Source organism: Siniperca chuatsi, linkage group LG23, assembly GCF_020085105.1.
Source record: "Siniperca chuatsi isolate FFG_IHB_CAS linkage group LG23, ASM2008510v1, whole genome shotgun sequence".
Lineage (NCBI taxonomy): Eukaryota > Metazoa > Chordata > Actinopteri > Centrarchiformes > Sinipercidae > Siniperca > Siniperca chuatsi.
In genome coordinates, this window is record NC_058064.1 from 14,337,900 (window position 1) to 14,353,797 (window position 15,898).

The window sequence follows — 15,898 nt, forward strand, 5'->3', positions numbered from 1 at the left end:
CCCCTCAGTGGGTCGTGACCCAAACTCACCCAATCACAGCACAATCACACACATTAAAGGAGTTTGGTTTGCCCTCACCCTGACCTGTGAGTGCTGATACTTCCTGTAGCCACACGTCTGTCCTTAGGTCAAACAGTACTCACCGCCAAAAACCCCAGCTTAGGGGTCAAGTGTTCAGAGATCATCCACAGCCAATTTTCATTTCAAAGTTTACTTTTCGCAAGTTGCAAACACTTTGGTTAATATGTTGTTGAGGTGAGGCACTGACAGATACATTTCACATGTATCCACCCACAAATTTATCTTGGCAGCATTTAATAGCCTGTCAAATACATCATTAATACAACATCACAGTAACTGATCCATATCAGTAACCAGCTATTTCTTACCAAAGAATAAGCAGTAAGTATGCATGCTCATACACACTAATCTACATGGTTGCATGAAACATTTGCAAACACACACTTGTGTTTATGTGTTTCAATTACATAATCTAGGTAGTGATTAGAGGAAGATTCACAATTAGTGCATTCTGGGGTGGATTTTGCAAAGGTATAGGTGAGGGCAATTTTTTTAAAACTCCTATTACTGCCTCAGCACACACACACATTCAACACACACACTTGGAGTAACGTTGTGGCTGTCTGTCTGGCTGGCTGAGGCTCGCGTGCCATCTCCCAGCTGCCTGAACCGTGATGTATAAGAGGAACAGACATGGCCCTGGGTTATTAGCTAGAGCACGACCTCAGCAGTTGATTATTGTCTTATTTCAAACAAGTTGTTCTTCTCCCTTCTCATAGATGTCATCAAACCCTTAGGGCCAGATGAATGAAATGGTTGTGTATAGATGGTAACTCTATAAACTATATTTGCGAAACTCTCGCACATGCGCACTTGATTCATCGCAGTAGTGCTTGACTCTGCACCATGGATGTATAATAAGAACTGAATACAGCGCCACTGCTCAGTCTTGCAGCCAATTTTTTCCAGTGGCCGCTTGCGGTATTGCAACGAAAAATTCCCATGCCCAAAAAGCATTTTTCCCATAGACCACCATTATAAAAGAGACGTCTGTAAAAATGTTGACAGTACACCTCAAACTGCAAACAAGGTCAATTATGAGTCTTTCTATTATGAATTTTTAATCCATGGAGGTTTTATATACTTTCCTAGACTCGAGAAAAACGATTTAGAGAAACACTAATGTGCATATACAGTGGGCCACATACCCCAGAAGTAAAACTGGATGCTAGAAAACTTTTTTGGCGTATGCGCCAGGCAAGCAATTCTCATTGGAATGAATAGGCGCCATTTTGGGGTCCGGTATCCAGTTCTAAAAATACATAATGCTCTGCGCACGCTAGCAATGGCAGATATACCGGTAACCGCTTCAAAATATTCTTGTCTCGCTGAGTTTGAAGCACATCTGCATTTGTACGAGAAGAAAACCAAGAATACATTTTTTGTTTTAAAGAGTGACAAATTGTTTAGAAAAACTGGTAAGTTTGACAAATAATCAATGTTATTAGCTAGTTAGCTAGTTAGTTTAGCAAGCTGTTGTAGCCTTTGAACCAGTCATGACGAGTAGTTACAAATTACTTTACTCTGTTGCAGTACCGTAACATTATTGTAGCTGTCAGCTAAAGTTAAGGTTGGCTAACTAGCTGGCAAAGTTAGTTGGTACTTGCTACCAATGTCAGTACTTGGGCATTGCTCATTTTATCTAGATACAAATCTGAGGTCATTCACAGAATTCAGTGTAACGGGGAAGGCTGTCCACTGGCAGCTAAAGATGGTCCCATTTGATGGCACGCCCTTTGTTGTGATAAACATGCCACAGATAAGCGAAAGTGAGAAGAGAAAATGGTAAGGAATAAGTGAATCAGGGAAATAAAACGCTATTTTCTGATTGTTTCACAGCGTTTACGTTCTAAAGCACAAATGAACACAGCCACACCTCCACACAACCCTATGGGAAGGAGCCACACACACACAGAGCTCTTTATACATCCATAGTCTCGCATAGCCAAACCTATCTCCACACGTCTTTCTAGCACTGTGATTTAGCGATGTTACATGTTGTAACATTAGCGTGTCAAAAGCTAGAAGTCCAACTTGCTGTCTTGTGGCCATATGTAAGTATGTTTCACTATGTTTTTTGTGTTCTTGTTTTATCTCATTTCAAGGATGATTGATGTTCTCATTTTGTACAAACTTTGCCATGTTTATGTTAATGTTATGTTAATATTGGTGGGGGGTATAATTTAATGTCAAATTATATAATTGCTGTATTGTGTCTTAATTACTTTAAAGTCAGAACTGAACTGATCAACCAGAACTGAAAACGTCAGGATGACAATTGTAAGTTTAACTTTTGCTAAACACTGTCAGTCTGCACAGAAAACTCAGTACTTTTATTTTTGAAAAGGCAGCAGTTGTTTGCCTATCCATTTTATCAAAGGGCATTTGTATGCATTAGTGGAGAACATAGCAGCCTGCACCGTCTTGGTGACCCTTTCTGCAAAGCTAAACACTCCAGTACTGTAGCAGCAGGCCAGCCAGTATGTGAGGCCACACAGCCAGGCTGAGTCACACAGTCCAGAGGAAAACCAAAATGTGTAAAAACTTCACATTGGCAGATTAGTTTGTTTACATCCTGCACTGGACGTGATTTGGCCAGGCTGCAGCAAGGCACAGCCAAAAAGCCTGTCTTCTCTTTCCTCCCTTTAACTCGATCCTTCTCTGCCTCTTTCCCTCTTTCCCTTTCTTCCTTCCTTCTTTTCTTTCTTCCCTCCTAACTATCTCCACTTCATCTCTCCCAGTCTCACCGCTGCCAAGAGCACATGACCATGAGGCAGAGTGAAGCGGAAAAATAAAGCAGCCCTACCCTTGTAAAAAATTTTAATGAAGTAAAAAAAAAAAAATCAGACAAATTAATAACAACAAGAAACAGATGGGGAAGTTGTATTTCCAGAATAAAACAAGTCATTTGTAAAAAAACTAAGAAACACTCCTTTCCCCCCCAGCGGAGTTTGCCAAGTTATGAGCTCATACTTTGTAGGCCCTCTGCTGAATATCTATTCATAGTGTCAGCTCCAAGATGTCAGACTTTTATGACCCATTTCTCTTCTCATTATCTGCAGCAACAATTAGTGGCCTGCGAATTTAACGCTGGAAATATGGAAGTGTTTTCCTGACTTGGAAACTCAGGATAGCTCGCAGTAAACCTGTGTGTGTACAGGGACTGATTAAAGCCTTCATACTTCTTGAAACATAAGAGAGACTGATAAAAGTCAACGTGAGGCTGCGGCTTTGTGTGCATGTTTGTGTGGGTGTCTTTTTATCATCAAGCTAGAATATAATGATGAACAGGGTCACTCTAGGGTAACACACACAAACACACACAGAGACACCGACACCCTCTATAGGCTGTGGTTTTGAGGTCATACCTGGCACAGCTCTCTGAAATCCTTTAACGTGGCGATGTCATATCTGCATCATGGCATATTGTAAGAGCTACTGCCTCTCTTCCTGCACCACCTTGAGCTCTTTCTCTCCTGTCGGATTTGAAAAACTTTTCAGCTGTTTTTGGTTCTCTCCGAATGGTTTCTCTCTCTAAATCAAAAGCTGCATTCTCATAGTGTTGGTGAGACCTTTATATCCCCCCAGAATGTCAGTGTTTTAGCTTGATGTTTATGTGGCGTGGCAAAGAGGGGTGTGACAACAGGCTTACAATGGGCCAACAGCAGCAAACAAAGCAAATGATGCCACTTTTTACCTTTGCACATCCCCACAGGTGATTTGAGTTCTAGCTAATTAGACCTCTGCTCAGGTTGAAGTTGAGTCACATGACGTCAAACTTCAATGATAAGGGTGTAACTTATCCCCCCACCCTAACAGGTGCAAAACAAACTAATCAGGGAGATGTCTGCACAGTCCCGAGAAGAAGGTCTTATCAGGTGAAAACACCTGTGTGGTAGAAAAAAGGGTGTGTATGCTGGTTAAATAGTACAGATATCTTAAATCCTGAATTACAGATGAATATAGACATTTTTACAGAATGTGAGTGATAACATTCAGGTTATGATTTTTTTTCTTTATTTGTAATGAATACGCTGCATTTCTTCATTTGTTCTTCCATCTTTTCAACACCCTATCAATCTCAAAAGTATCTGCAGAGCTCTGATTCTGCCATTCAGTTCAATTGGGACTGCTGACCAGGACTTTTGTCTTTACGTGGACACCAAGCAAGACTGTGATTGTAACCACCTGAAAGTTCTGGGCCCCATCAGGCCCAAACAGCCAGATCCTAATCTGAGAACCTGGACCTCATGGTCACGTGATGTTTTGCTGTGGTACAGGATTCAGAAAGAAAATGTATCAAAAACATACAATGGTGCAAAATAACTTCTTAACTTTATGTTAGTTGCCTATAGTGGAGATCATTCTTAGCTGTTTTGACTATGTGAAACTGCTTCTGCTTCATGTATTATTTTTATTATACTGTAGCCGGAAATCTGAGGAAAAGGAAGAGGAAATTGGCATTTCAATAACCAGAACTCAGTCACTTACAACAAACATCAGCTAAATGTCACGGGTCACTTAAATACATAAACATAAAATACTTTTCCTTAAATTGAAAAGTGAAAGTGAATAATTAATTTAACGAGACAAGAGTGGGTTATATTTTGTTAATGAAACTCTACATGCCCTTTTCTATGCATGATCCCTGGTGTGAAAGAATGACATTTACTTTTGTGATTTGGTTTACAGGGTCAGTGTGCATACTGTGAATGTAGAGTTAGCTAAAAGGCTAGTTTTAATCTGTTAATAAAAACAAAGACAAAAAGTTATTGAAATTGGACACATGCCTGTAATGTTATATATGTATAATTTTATCATATGTATAATTTTAAATACATAACAATTTTCTGTAATTTTGTACATAAGACATACATTTGCATGTTTAATCAAGTTTTCCCAGCTCAGACTGGTGGCTGCAATGTAGTGTGCTTACCCTGCCCTAGCTTGTTAAACAATAAATCATGTGAGGGATGATTACTGTGCATGTTGGCCCCCTCAGTTAACAGTTCATCTGAAATTGTCTCTACTGAACTTGACTCAATTTAGACGTTTTGAACTATGACCATATTCCTCATGTCTGTATGTAAATATGAAGTTACCTCCTGCAGGCTGTTAGCTTAGCTTAGCATAAAGACAAAGGGGGAAACAGCTAGCCTGGCTATATCCAAATGTAACAAAATCTGCCTAACACTTCTAAAGTTCACTAAATAATATGTCATATCTGTTTAATCTGTCCAAAAACTGAAGTGTGAAAACAACATGTTGCAAAATGTTTTACAGGGAGTTATGTGCTGGACTGTCTCTTGGCTGGGAGCAGTGACTTCCTTGTTGCCACTGTGAAGTTGGCAGGCAACCAGACTCCAGGGGCCGTATTACAGAAACTTCCTATCTTAAGTCTTAAGTTAAGATAGGAAAAGTCTAAGACAGGATTTTTCCCAATTTGGTATTACGGAAACAAATCCTAACTAACTTTAGGAATCCTATCTTATCTCAGGTTAGGAAATCCTAAATACTCAAGCCAACATTGTTTATCAACTTTTATGTCTGTTACCTAGCAACCAAAGCTACTTTTTTCATCTCGCCCAGCTAAACAACTTTGTACCTGTTAATTTTTCTCATTGAAACTGAAACATACATTGAAACATACAAAAAAATGGAGCAAAAACAACGACAGGCACTTAACTTCAAGGCCGATGAGTTAGAGGTGTTGGTAACATCATTAGAGAAATCCAAAGGTGTTATTTTGGGGAAATTTACAACAACACTAATCTCTATTAACAGATATCTGCATATGAATGCAGAATCCGTAGGCAAGGGATTTGACATTGGAAGTGTTCTGCTTTAGCCAATGCGTTCCGAGATTGCAACAACGCTAACTCGTGAGATAAAAGAAAGAGAGTGGGCTAAAATAGCCGTATCTGGCATCCAACGGAGTGCTGATGCTATCAAAAAGAAAATAAGTATACTGACAAGTGATATGAAGAGGAAGGCAGCTCTTATGTCCAAAGAGCCGAAGGAAACTGGTGGTGGCTCCTCCTGTGCTCCTTCACTGACCCCAGCAGAAACCTGCATTGCGGGTCTCTTCGGGAAAGTGAATTATGAAGGTAATAAAGACTGAGGGCCAACGTTATCATGTTTTTCATAGTTTTCTTGTCTTTGTCGCGAACATCCACTTGTATTAGGATACGTTTGTTACATATAGCGTACATTATGTTATGATACAGCTACATACAGCCTTTAAAACTGCAGGATCATGGCCTGGGGGTAGCTGTATCTACTAACGAGCATTTTGTCACCAAACCGCAACACACCGTTAGGGTCTGCCATAAGCCTCTCAGTGAATAAGTTCCGTATGTTGACATTACGTTGGTTGTGTAAAAGCAATAAAAGAGCTGCCATACGGATTAAACAAGTTAGCTAACACTACCCGGTGGAAAAGTGAAAGTTAGGACATCAAGTTAGGAGAATTTATTTAAGATTTTGGGAAGTTAGGATGCTTGTGTAATACATTTTAAATTAGGATAGGAACATTGACTTAGAAACTGTTCATCTGTAATGGCTTTTTTCTAAATCAGGTCCTAACCCTAATTACCATGGTTACCAAACAGTTAAGATTGGATCTGCAAGTTAGGAAGTTTCTGTAATAAGGCCCCAGGAAGTTACTGTGCCTGGCCAAGAAAAAAGCAAATAAGCATTTTCTTCAAAACGTCAAACTATTCTTTTAAGTTCTGTTGCAACCTGTAACCATTCTCCTGCTTCAAAACCTTTGGATTCCACAGCAGAACTGTTAGTGAACATATTGATTCAGAAAATAGTGAAGATAAAATGTGTTATCTGTGAGTTAATCAGCAACTTTTTCAGTTTCACTTCAACTATGTGCATATATTACAATGTCATCAGCATACATTTGGACATACCTTAGCACACTCTGATTGCAAATTATTATTTTATGCTTAAGTAAAGTTGCACTTGGTGTATTACTGTAAAAGCTGTACATACGATATCCTTATATTATACTTTAAATTTGAGCACCTTTGGTTACCAAAATTGACTGTTTTAAGTATACTTTATAGATCAGTAATGCACTTCTGCTGTACATCTACTTTGAGCAGATTCATATTTTACTATTAGTGCAACCCAAATGCAGCTCGTTACAATATCAACAGGAATTTCCAGGGGATTACTTTCTGTGTTTACTCAAAGACAAGTGTTTGACATTATTTATGTTAAATTTACGTTTTTGGAAAGTTGTAACCGGCTTGTGCTCCTTGCCCTGATCAACTTGATTCTTGCAGGAGTCTGTTTCCCAAATCTCTATGACCAATAGTCATAATGAAGAAAAAAAAAAATGAGAGTAACACCCAGGTTAAGTACTAGGTTTCCCTCTATATCTAACATGTTGCTGTTGCCCCATGAATCGGGTAAAGCTTTCAGCAGGGTTACGAAAAATCTGACAGTTGATGTGGGCACAAATTATCTAAGTTTGGTTGTAGTGGCATTTTGGATTCAGGAATTATGTTTATGCCAAATAGGCTATGCCTTTCATTACAAATCAACATTTTTTTCTGCTCATCCACATATGCTATGTAACACATTTGAAGAATGTTGGATTAATGTTCAAAATAGTTTAGAAAAACAATTTAAATGTGAAAACCATGTTTAGGTGGAAATGGACGTGGCCTACACTGATTGATTCTTCTTCAACCAAGGTTTCATTGAAAACAAGAATTGTACTTCTACTTTTCCCAGATCAGTTATGCACAAATGTCAATTGCTTTATAAAATGCCACACGGTGGCGCTATTGTATCCAGATCAGCACAAAAAACTAATGATTTGTTTTCACTAAATTTGATTGCAGTCTATTAAGTATTTTATGAAACAAAGACACTGAACCAAGTTTAGACACAAACAAAAAAAAGTTCCTCAAAGTGGAAGTGATAAGATACAAAAATTATAGATTTTCTTTGTGACAACACATATTTGCACTACTTTTCAAGACAGCGTTATGTTAATGCTGATCCATTTTAACATTATGCTGTCATTTCACGTCTTACTTACAAAATAATAAATGTATTTTATCAAAAAAGAGAACACCAGTGTGTTCAAAAGTGTTACAATCCTCTCTGAAAGTTTGCGAAAAGGCCATGAGCTCACTAGTAATTACAGCAGACGCAGTCGCAGCCAGTATGAGATATTTTAGGAATAGCTTTCTCTCTCACTCACTCACTCTGTATTTGACTCCTACACGCTGGTATCAACAGGAAAGAGGCAGCCAATGAAACTAATTGGGTGGTGTGTGTTTTATGAAAAGAACAGCCTGTGCTGTCCTGAGCTCCCTCCCACAGCTCTCTGACTGGCTGGCTACTAAGTGGTCTGCTTTTCCTCTCTCTGCTATGATTGGAGCCAGGCAAAGCCAATAACTAAAAAACTTTTCCCCCCCTCTTTTCCTCAGGACCTACCCTTGTTGTTTTCAACTTTAGAGGCAGAGCTGGGCTGAAACGATCCAGCACAGTCACAGCCTGCACTCTGGTGCCGTATCTGCACTCAAGATGGACAGGGTGTACTGGGTTTTAGTCCAACCACACACATTATATAATTTTATTGCATCAAATATTACTGGTGCAGCAGTAACTCCATAGGAAATAAAGTTCCCATGGGACTGTTATAGAAATGCTTTGGTAGTCAGGTTCCTACAGAAATAAGCTCACAAATTCTTTTTAAAAATGTACATACTGTAATGTCACTAAAACCTCATTGTAGAGCATGACAGACAATAAGTTTCCTCATTAAGGTATTTATTAATGGTTAGACTATAAATTATGGTTTAGTTACTGATCCTATCACTGCTGACATCCCTCAGACTGAAGAACACATTAAACCTCTTTAATAACGTGGTTGTATATCCATCAGGTCTTTGTAATCACTATGATCGGTCTGCCAGTTTACATGGGCGGATCACTTTTAACTCCAAGTGTGTTTGTTAAAGGGTGCGGTGGTTGTGTGCGCCTTGCAATCAAAATAGTGAGTACATGCATTACTCAACCGTTGCTTTTTAATCAATCAAATGGCAGACTGAAGAAAATAAAAAACGCACAGGATATAAAATCGATTATAGGCTCAGTTTTGCAACAGTTTATTTATCTTAAAACAATAATGAAAATATATATTTACAAAAAAATGTCGCTTTGGGAAGCTTTACATACACCCACAACAAAAAGCTCAACATAAATAAGTTAGTATAATTTTTTCAGTGTTTTTCCAAAAAAAAGGCACACAGGTACACTTCAAAGTTTTACACCAAATGAGGCAGTGTCACTTTGTTTTTCTGCCTTAAAAAATGAGAAATTAACAATAGTGCAATTACATGTTCTACATGAATTCCACACCACAAAGACAAATCTTTGATTCACATATATGCATAAGCAGCCCAGTGATTTTAACATATTTTATCACTGTTAACCTGGACTACACCACTTATTACAAGGGGCAGGATATGTGACCTAAAAGCCACTAAAATATTAACTCACCTAATTTAAAAAATACCAGCTAATTCTTAGGATTGTTAGCAAATACTGTTATAATTTGGTTGGATATTGCTCAGCAGTTTAGCCGCCCTCCCACCCCACCACTCACCCCCAGAACAAAAGGCACAAACCCCTTAAAAAAAGGGGGGGGGGATAAGGAGACATTATTTGCATGTAAACTTTATCTGTCATGGCTGTTCCCAGTTAGATGGACCCAAGACACAAGATATATAATACTGGGGCAAATAAAGCCATAGAAAAAGAAGACATTTTGTTTCCACATAACCCTGACTTTTGGAAATCTGCATTTTTAACTTACATCAATTACCTGAATAATTATACAATATGACCACTTTAACAAAATAATATTTCTCTGTTGGAAATTGCACTGCAACTCCCGAGTCAAATTCACACACTTATTCAAATACATTTAACAAAGGTATGAAAAGCATAATATGCTTTTTTTATGTGCTACATCTGAAACATAGGTAGTAGATAAAAAAAATGAGCAAAAATCCATTTGCACACTGCTACATTGTCTGCTGCTTCTGAGGCAATTTAATTGAAATGAGTGCCAAAACTTGATAGTGTACATATTCAGTGCTTGTGCAGCCTCTCCTCCTCCCTTCTTTAGGAAAAGGCTGCTTTTATATTTTCTCTCCCATCTGTCAGGTGATGAGAAAGGCTACAGTATTCCACCAGCAACAGGTCTCCCCGCTCTGTGGGACATAAAGAGGAAACAGGCTGTTGAATGGTGCAATTGAAAAAGCAGTTTCTCATGCTTGATATCCCTCATGCAGATACTAACACACCCAGAGGGTGAACAGTCATAACATGAAGGGTTGTGGAAGATAAAAAAAACAAAACTATATGCAAGTTTGAAAAGGCTGATGACGTGTAAGGACAGCTGTTATTAATGCGTTACTGATGGTGATGATGAACAAGTACACAACTGGCATCTAATATAAAAGCCGATCATTACACATTGAAAACCTATAGCCTGTGATATTGTCCAGTCACATCACTTAATGGCAGTAGAATAGTGAAATAATAATCCTAACCTGGCACTGTTTTTCACTGGACCTCCGCGCTGTTCTCCGGCCTGCTCGGTCTCTCCTCCGCGGCTTTTACCGCCTGACTTGCTGCACCGTCCGACTCGTCTTCATCATCATCGTCTCCGTCGGTATGCGGCCTTTTACTCTGACACTCGCTGGAGCAGGGACCTGGGCAGAAAAAACAAACAAACAAAAAAGCACGCGAAAAAAATGGTCAGGGTATTGTTGTGCAGAGCTGCACGTCCACTTGAAAAAAAAGGCACCTGGCATCCTCGACAGGCTGCTGAGAAATGTTACTACCGAGAATAGTTATGAAAATGAGCAAACTACAATGTTCCCTAATAAGCATTAGGGAACATTGTAGTTTGCTCATTTGCGGGTTTGATTCCCAAGTGCGCGTTACATTGTCACTCCCACTAATAACAGGAGCTCAAATGACTTTAACATCTGTAAAGAAATGCTCAGTTTGCCCCCCCGGTGTCTCGCTCCAGCACACTTCGCTTGTTTGCTGGGTGATCAACCGATCGTTGCCTACGGTTGAACCCCGGACACAACTGTTGCTTCGCGCCTCTGCATTGCGGCACAGTGGCACCACAGAGACGCACGGCACAGAGAAATAAAAATGCGTGACAGCCTTAATAAGTTAATGTAAATCACCTATAGCCCCCGAACGTCTTTTCCTCGAACCCTTTCTGTCTGGTTGGCGATCCGACTGCCTTCCGCTGCTCCCCTCGGCATCCTGCCGGTTGTTGTCGCCGGGCAAGTCCTCATCTCGCTGGGGCCGCTGTCTCCCGTGAGGCGGTCTGTGATAAAACTCCGGTGCGTCGCTGTCCTCCTGCCAATTGAAGCGGCGCGGACTGAGCGGTATGTCGTTAACGGGATCGAAATTGTACTCCTCCATAAAACCCTGCACATTTTCCTGTATCGATTCCGCCAAATTCCTCCGTATCTCCTCTGGGTCGGGTCTGCCGAAGAGGTTTCTGTTGACCGGAGGTCTGACGTTGTCTGGCTGCCTCGCATCCACCCTCTCCAATGTCGGGCTCGCATTAGAAAGGCGAACATCTGACATTTTGTTGCACATATGACAAGGGAAAACACCCCACAAACAACAACCAAACCCTTTTAAACTTCTATTTCCAAGTAGTATTCCTTTCAAATGCAAAGTCACAGGAATGACGCATGCATACTCCGCGCGTATCATCCAAAACGCGTACGCGCAAAAATGGAATAAAGCGTCTCCAAAGGCGCAGGGGGGTTTAAGAAAGCCACTCCTGTCAAGTCCGTAGTAAAGCGGATGAAAACAACAAGTCAAGTCATAACAGCCAACATGGCGTTAGAGGGAGCTGTGAGTGAAGAAGAAAAGTTGACACCAAGGACTATTTAAACAGAGAAGGCGATTCATTGGTCTGCGCACTAGGACCGCCCATAGAGCTCTCTTAAAGTCGAACAGGGGGAAACAACAACACAGAGCAGGATTGGATTAACTCTACACATGAATATGGCCTAATGAATCTGTTTGATTAGTTAAATACACGATTAAGAGTAAAGGGAGGCTATAGTTACAGAGGAGTGCGAGTGTTATCTTTCGATTAGCACCTGATTTATCATAGCAGGCATCAGGTTAGACATTTAACTGAACACCTAAAGGTCAAAGATATCATTTGATCTCATTAAGTGGGATTTTGTATCGCTGTGTCCATGCACTGCAAGATGTCCTGGATCAGAAAGTGTAAAACCTGCTAAGAAAAACAACATTGGAAACATTAATCTCACAGCAGGAGCACTAGTCTGTGGTCTAGCTCCAGGCTGTTGATAGGAATCAATCATCAAATGATAGTAGGAGTGCTGACAGATATCACTGCTTGATCTGATCTGGTGTCACATAAACTGCTTAGGCACACTTGATTCAATCAGTGTAAATCTATTCAGTTACAGCCTCAAGGTTATTGAAGGACAACAAGACCCTAAAATGAGGTTCTGTGCAGGAAAAAAAAAAAAAGTCACAAATGTGCCTCCTGGCATATGATGACATCAGTTCTGGAGCAGAACGCCTTCCGTCATCGTTGGCACGGTGCCTATCGCTGTCAGACTTTGCCATTGGTGCCACAGAGGTGGTTTGTGCGCTTCACTGGTTGTAATTGCTTGCGTGTGCTTGGAATTTAAACACCAAGGAAACAGAAAGTGGTGCAGCTTTAAAAAGAAGAAAAAAAAAAAGACTTTGAAATTCACCACCATTTCCCTCTGGCAGGGTTCTCAGTTTGCATATTAAAATTTCCTGACTTAAAAATTGAACTGGTGTTCATGGCAAGACTTTAATAATAGAATATCTTTTCTGTACATCCCAAAGCTGCATAGCAATCCTGTAGTAACTGACTGAATGCATCGGCTATAGTGAGCACTCCTTGTCCCAACTTAAACTCTACAGCGAGTGTTGCTTTGCATGCCTCTGCAGCATTTGCCAGTAAAATCACTGGGCCTCCCTTTAAGGCCATGCTGTTTCAATTAACCATTTGAAAAGAGTCAAACATCTCGTGATGAATACAGCGAGGCCATCTGTTATATCGATGTTATCGCCGGGATCACACTTAATCCATAATGTGTTTATGCTGCTGCAAACTGTGCACCGTGTTGAACAGAGTGATCCCTGAGATGAAAACAGATTTTGATCAAACTGTTTGGACGGGTAATTGAGAAACGAGGCAAAAGAACATTTTGTTTGGGTCACACATGCATAACCAATGCTTTAAGGGTAATACTTGTGTGGGGTTTTTTTGTCTTCACAGTTTGAAATATTAGGGCTCATTCTCCCAGCTGCAGAGAAAAACACAGCTAAATGTAACTGAGTGGGATGATGCAACTGTAGCAGATTCTATCACTAAAATGAACGTTAGTTACACATTAGTTATGAGCCACGATTAAACAGTCACAGAACAACAGAGAAAGGTCACAGTATGTATCTTTTTATAGTTTAAGATAACACAGGGGGAAAAAATGGACTCGACAGAAGTCAGCAGCAAACCCTCTGACCATGGACGCAGAAATGAAAGAGATAACAGTGAGGCACTCTTAAAAAGGTGGTGCCACTGTCAACACAAACATGTGTCTGTAGTTAGAGAATTAGTCATATAAATGTTACTGTTACCATGTGTTGCTCAAAAGTAATAAAAATGTGAAATGCTATTATTTCCACATCTTCTTTTGAGTCATACATAGTTATAATAATCGTGTTGCATAGAATAGTTGTAGAATTGGGCTGGACAAGCAATGAGCCATGGTCTCTTTATTAATTAATATAGCAAAGGGCCATAATGACAGAAAATGTGCTCCAAGTCTGACACTTTTATCCTTTATCCCCACATTTTTTGGAAATGTTAATGTGCCTCTAATATATATATATATATATTTGTAAACAGAAAATTTAGAGCAACTGCAGGGCAACTATGAACATACAGTTCATGGCATCAGATTCAGAATCAGTAGTGGGAGCCATTTTTTATTGCTGCAAACCAGCAGGTCTGATTCTAAGCCTGCAACCACAATCCGACAGGGGATCCAGCAACACTAGTCACACCCGTTGCTTGCTTCTATAAAACTCTCTAGAAACAAATAACACCCTCTAGGCTAATACAGCAGGTCAACTTTACGGGCACAAGAATAAACTAGTATTTTTCTGATGTGTGGTGTTCATTTCCCACCAATATAATAATAACCCAGAGCTATGCTAATAAATTACAGGATGTGTGGTGTTTTTGCAGTTTGGTCCAGTATGGGTTTGATAAAAGAGTGCTGGTAAAGCACCCTGACACATTTGGGACTGGTTATATAACCATTCAGACATTTGTCTTCTATTGGTGAGCAGGTTATGGACCTCTTGTCTGGTGTCATGAGACGGCAGCCTTGAAGCTCTGCTTCTTCTTGGCCAGCTCGGCCTGAATCTGATGGGGGAACTGGTCCAAGTGCTTGTTCACACACTGTATGCAGAACCTCTTGGTGTAGAAAATACTGCAGTCCTGACAGAAGAGAAAACAAGACTCCAGCATCTAGGCTCAAGTTTCACATAAGCACTGGACATGCATAGTCACATTGATTTTTAAAAAAATGTTTCTATTTGTGAAACCGGATTAATTAATTTTTAAAGGGCATCACAGTCATGAAGCTCACTCAGCACATATATGTGCCACATGATTACAAAGTCATCTGAGGAAAACATCAAAACCACAGATGCACCAGCCACCACCAAGTGGAAAACTGTCACAGGAGCACAGCTTAGTTTCCAAATGCAGTTTTAACTGATGATCATGCTCCTAAGTTACTTTTTATCTATCCCAAAACATTGCAGTTAAAGATTTTACAGTTGCCTTTAGAGTGCAAGAGCACACACACTCAATATCTGCCTCTGCTACGTGTAACACACTCACACACTCTTATCAAGACTGATGTAATTTGTCCCTGGAGGAGCATGCCAACATTTGTGCATCCAGGCATTAATCATTTGATAAACTGAATTACATGATCACATATTCTATCATCATAGTCTGTGGTAAAAACAGACCGTAGGAATTTTATTTTAAAACATCTTACCGATCCAACACAGACACACATGCTGCAGAGGCTGCAGTTAGAGCCCAAAACAAGAAACTTTTCCTTGTCCGGACTGAAGGGGTCCCTGGTCACAAAACACTCCTCAAGCAACCTGATGGACGACAGAAATGTAGAAATAACATTAAGCTGAATTATAACTTAATGTAGACCCATGTGGTTCACAGAGACATAACAGAAATGTGTTGCACACGCAACGAACAAATCGCTGTAGAGTTAACTTCGCTGTGTATCTAACGTTAGACGTTGACGTAGCAGCTAGCAACATTAGCTTTGGCATAGCTAGCTCCAGAGCGCTAAAAAGAGCATCTTGCTCAGTGTCCACTTACACAATGGCTCTGGTGTTTGGTGGTTTCTGGCCGTAGTAAGTAAAAGGGCTACTTAAACCACACAACTGGCAAGTAAAGGTTTTTTGAGGGGGTTCACTTGTAGTGTGCTCCATCGTTCATGGAAGAGGAGCAGAAAAAGTTAGTTAGTTCCTGGTTTTCATATTGAGTGCAGCCATATTGTTTCATGAAGTTTTACTGCCACCTAGTGGACTGGGGGAGCAGAACGAAATATATATTTATGTATATATGTATACGTAGTATATGAATACAATATATATATATAAATTAATTAATTAATGAATTAAT

At 39.9% G+C, this 15,898-nt stretch overlaps 2 protein-coding genes across 2 annotated transcripts; both read right to left on the minus strand.

Moving 5' to 3' along the window:
• Positions 1–9,202: 9,202 nt before the first annotated feature.
• Positions 9,203–12,377, minus strand: LOC122871067 (cyclin-dependent kinase inhibitor 1B-like). The gene is made up of 3 exons (XM_044185653.1): positions 11,322–12,377; positions 10,671–10,832; positions 9,203–10,328 (listed from the first exon to the last, which is right to left on the minus strand). Exons 1-2 carry the CDS (start codon positions 11,863–11,865, stop codon positions 10,684–10,686), a joined length of 693 nt encoding a protein of 230 aa, XP_044041588.1. The 5' UTR covers positions 11,866–12,377; the 3' UTR covers positions 9,203–10,328; positions 10,671–10,683.
• Positions 12,378–13,603: 1,226 nt separating this feature from the next.
• On the minus strand, positions 13,604–15,774 carry cdpf1 (cysteine rich DPF motif domain containing 1). The gene is made up of 3 exons (XM_044185654.1): positions 15,593–15,774; positions 15,246–15,357; positions 13,604–14,674 (listed from the first exon to the last, which is right to left on the minus strand). Exons 1-3 carry the CDS (start codon positions 15,703–15,705, stop codon positions 14,546–14,548), a joined length of 354 nt encoding a protein of 117 aa, XP_044041589.1. The 5' UTR covers positions 15,706–15,774; the 3' UTR covers positions 13,604–14,545.
• Between the last annotated feature and the right edge of the window lie 124 nt (positions 15,775–15,898).

Coding starts and splice junctions, on each gene's coding strand:
- cdpf1 (XM_044185654.1), bottom strand. CDS start 15,705: ATGGAGCACACTACAAGTGAACCCCCTCAAAAAACCTTTACTTGCCAG. Junction 15,358..15,592: donor CCAAACACCAGAGCCATTGT/GTAAGTGGACAC, acceptor GTCGTCCATCAG/GTTGCTTGAGGAGTGTTTTG. Junction 14,675..15,245: donor TGTGTGTCTGTGTTGGATCG/GTAAGATGTTTT, acceptor CTCTTCTGTCAG/GACTGCAGTATTTTCTACAC.
- LOC122871067 (XM_044185653.1), bottom strand. CDS start 11,865: ATGATACGCGCGGAGTATGCATGCGTCATTCCTGTGACTTTGCATTTG. Junction 10,833..11,321: donor AAGACGTTCGGGGGCTATAG/GTGATTTACATT, acceptor TTTTCTGCCCAG/GTCCCTGCTCCAGCGAGTGT.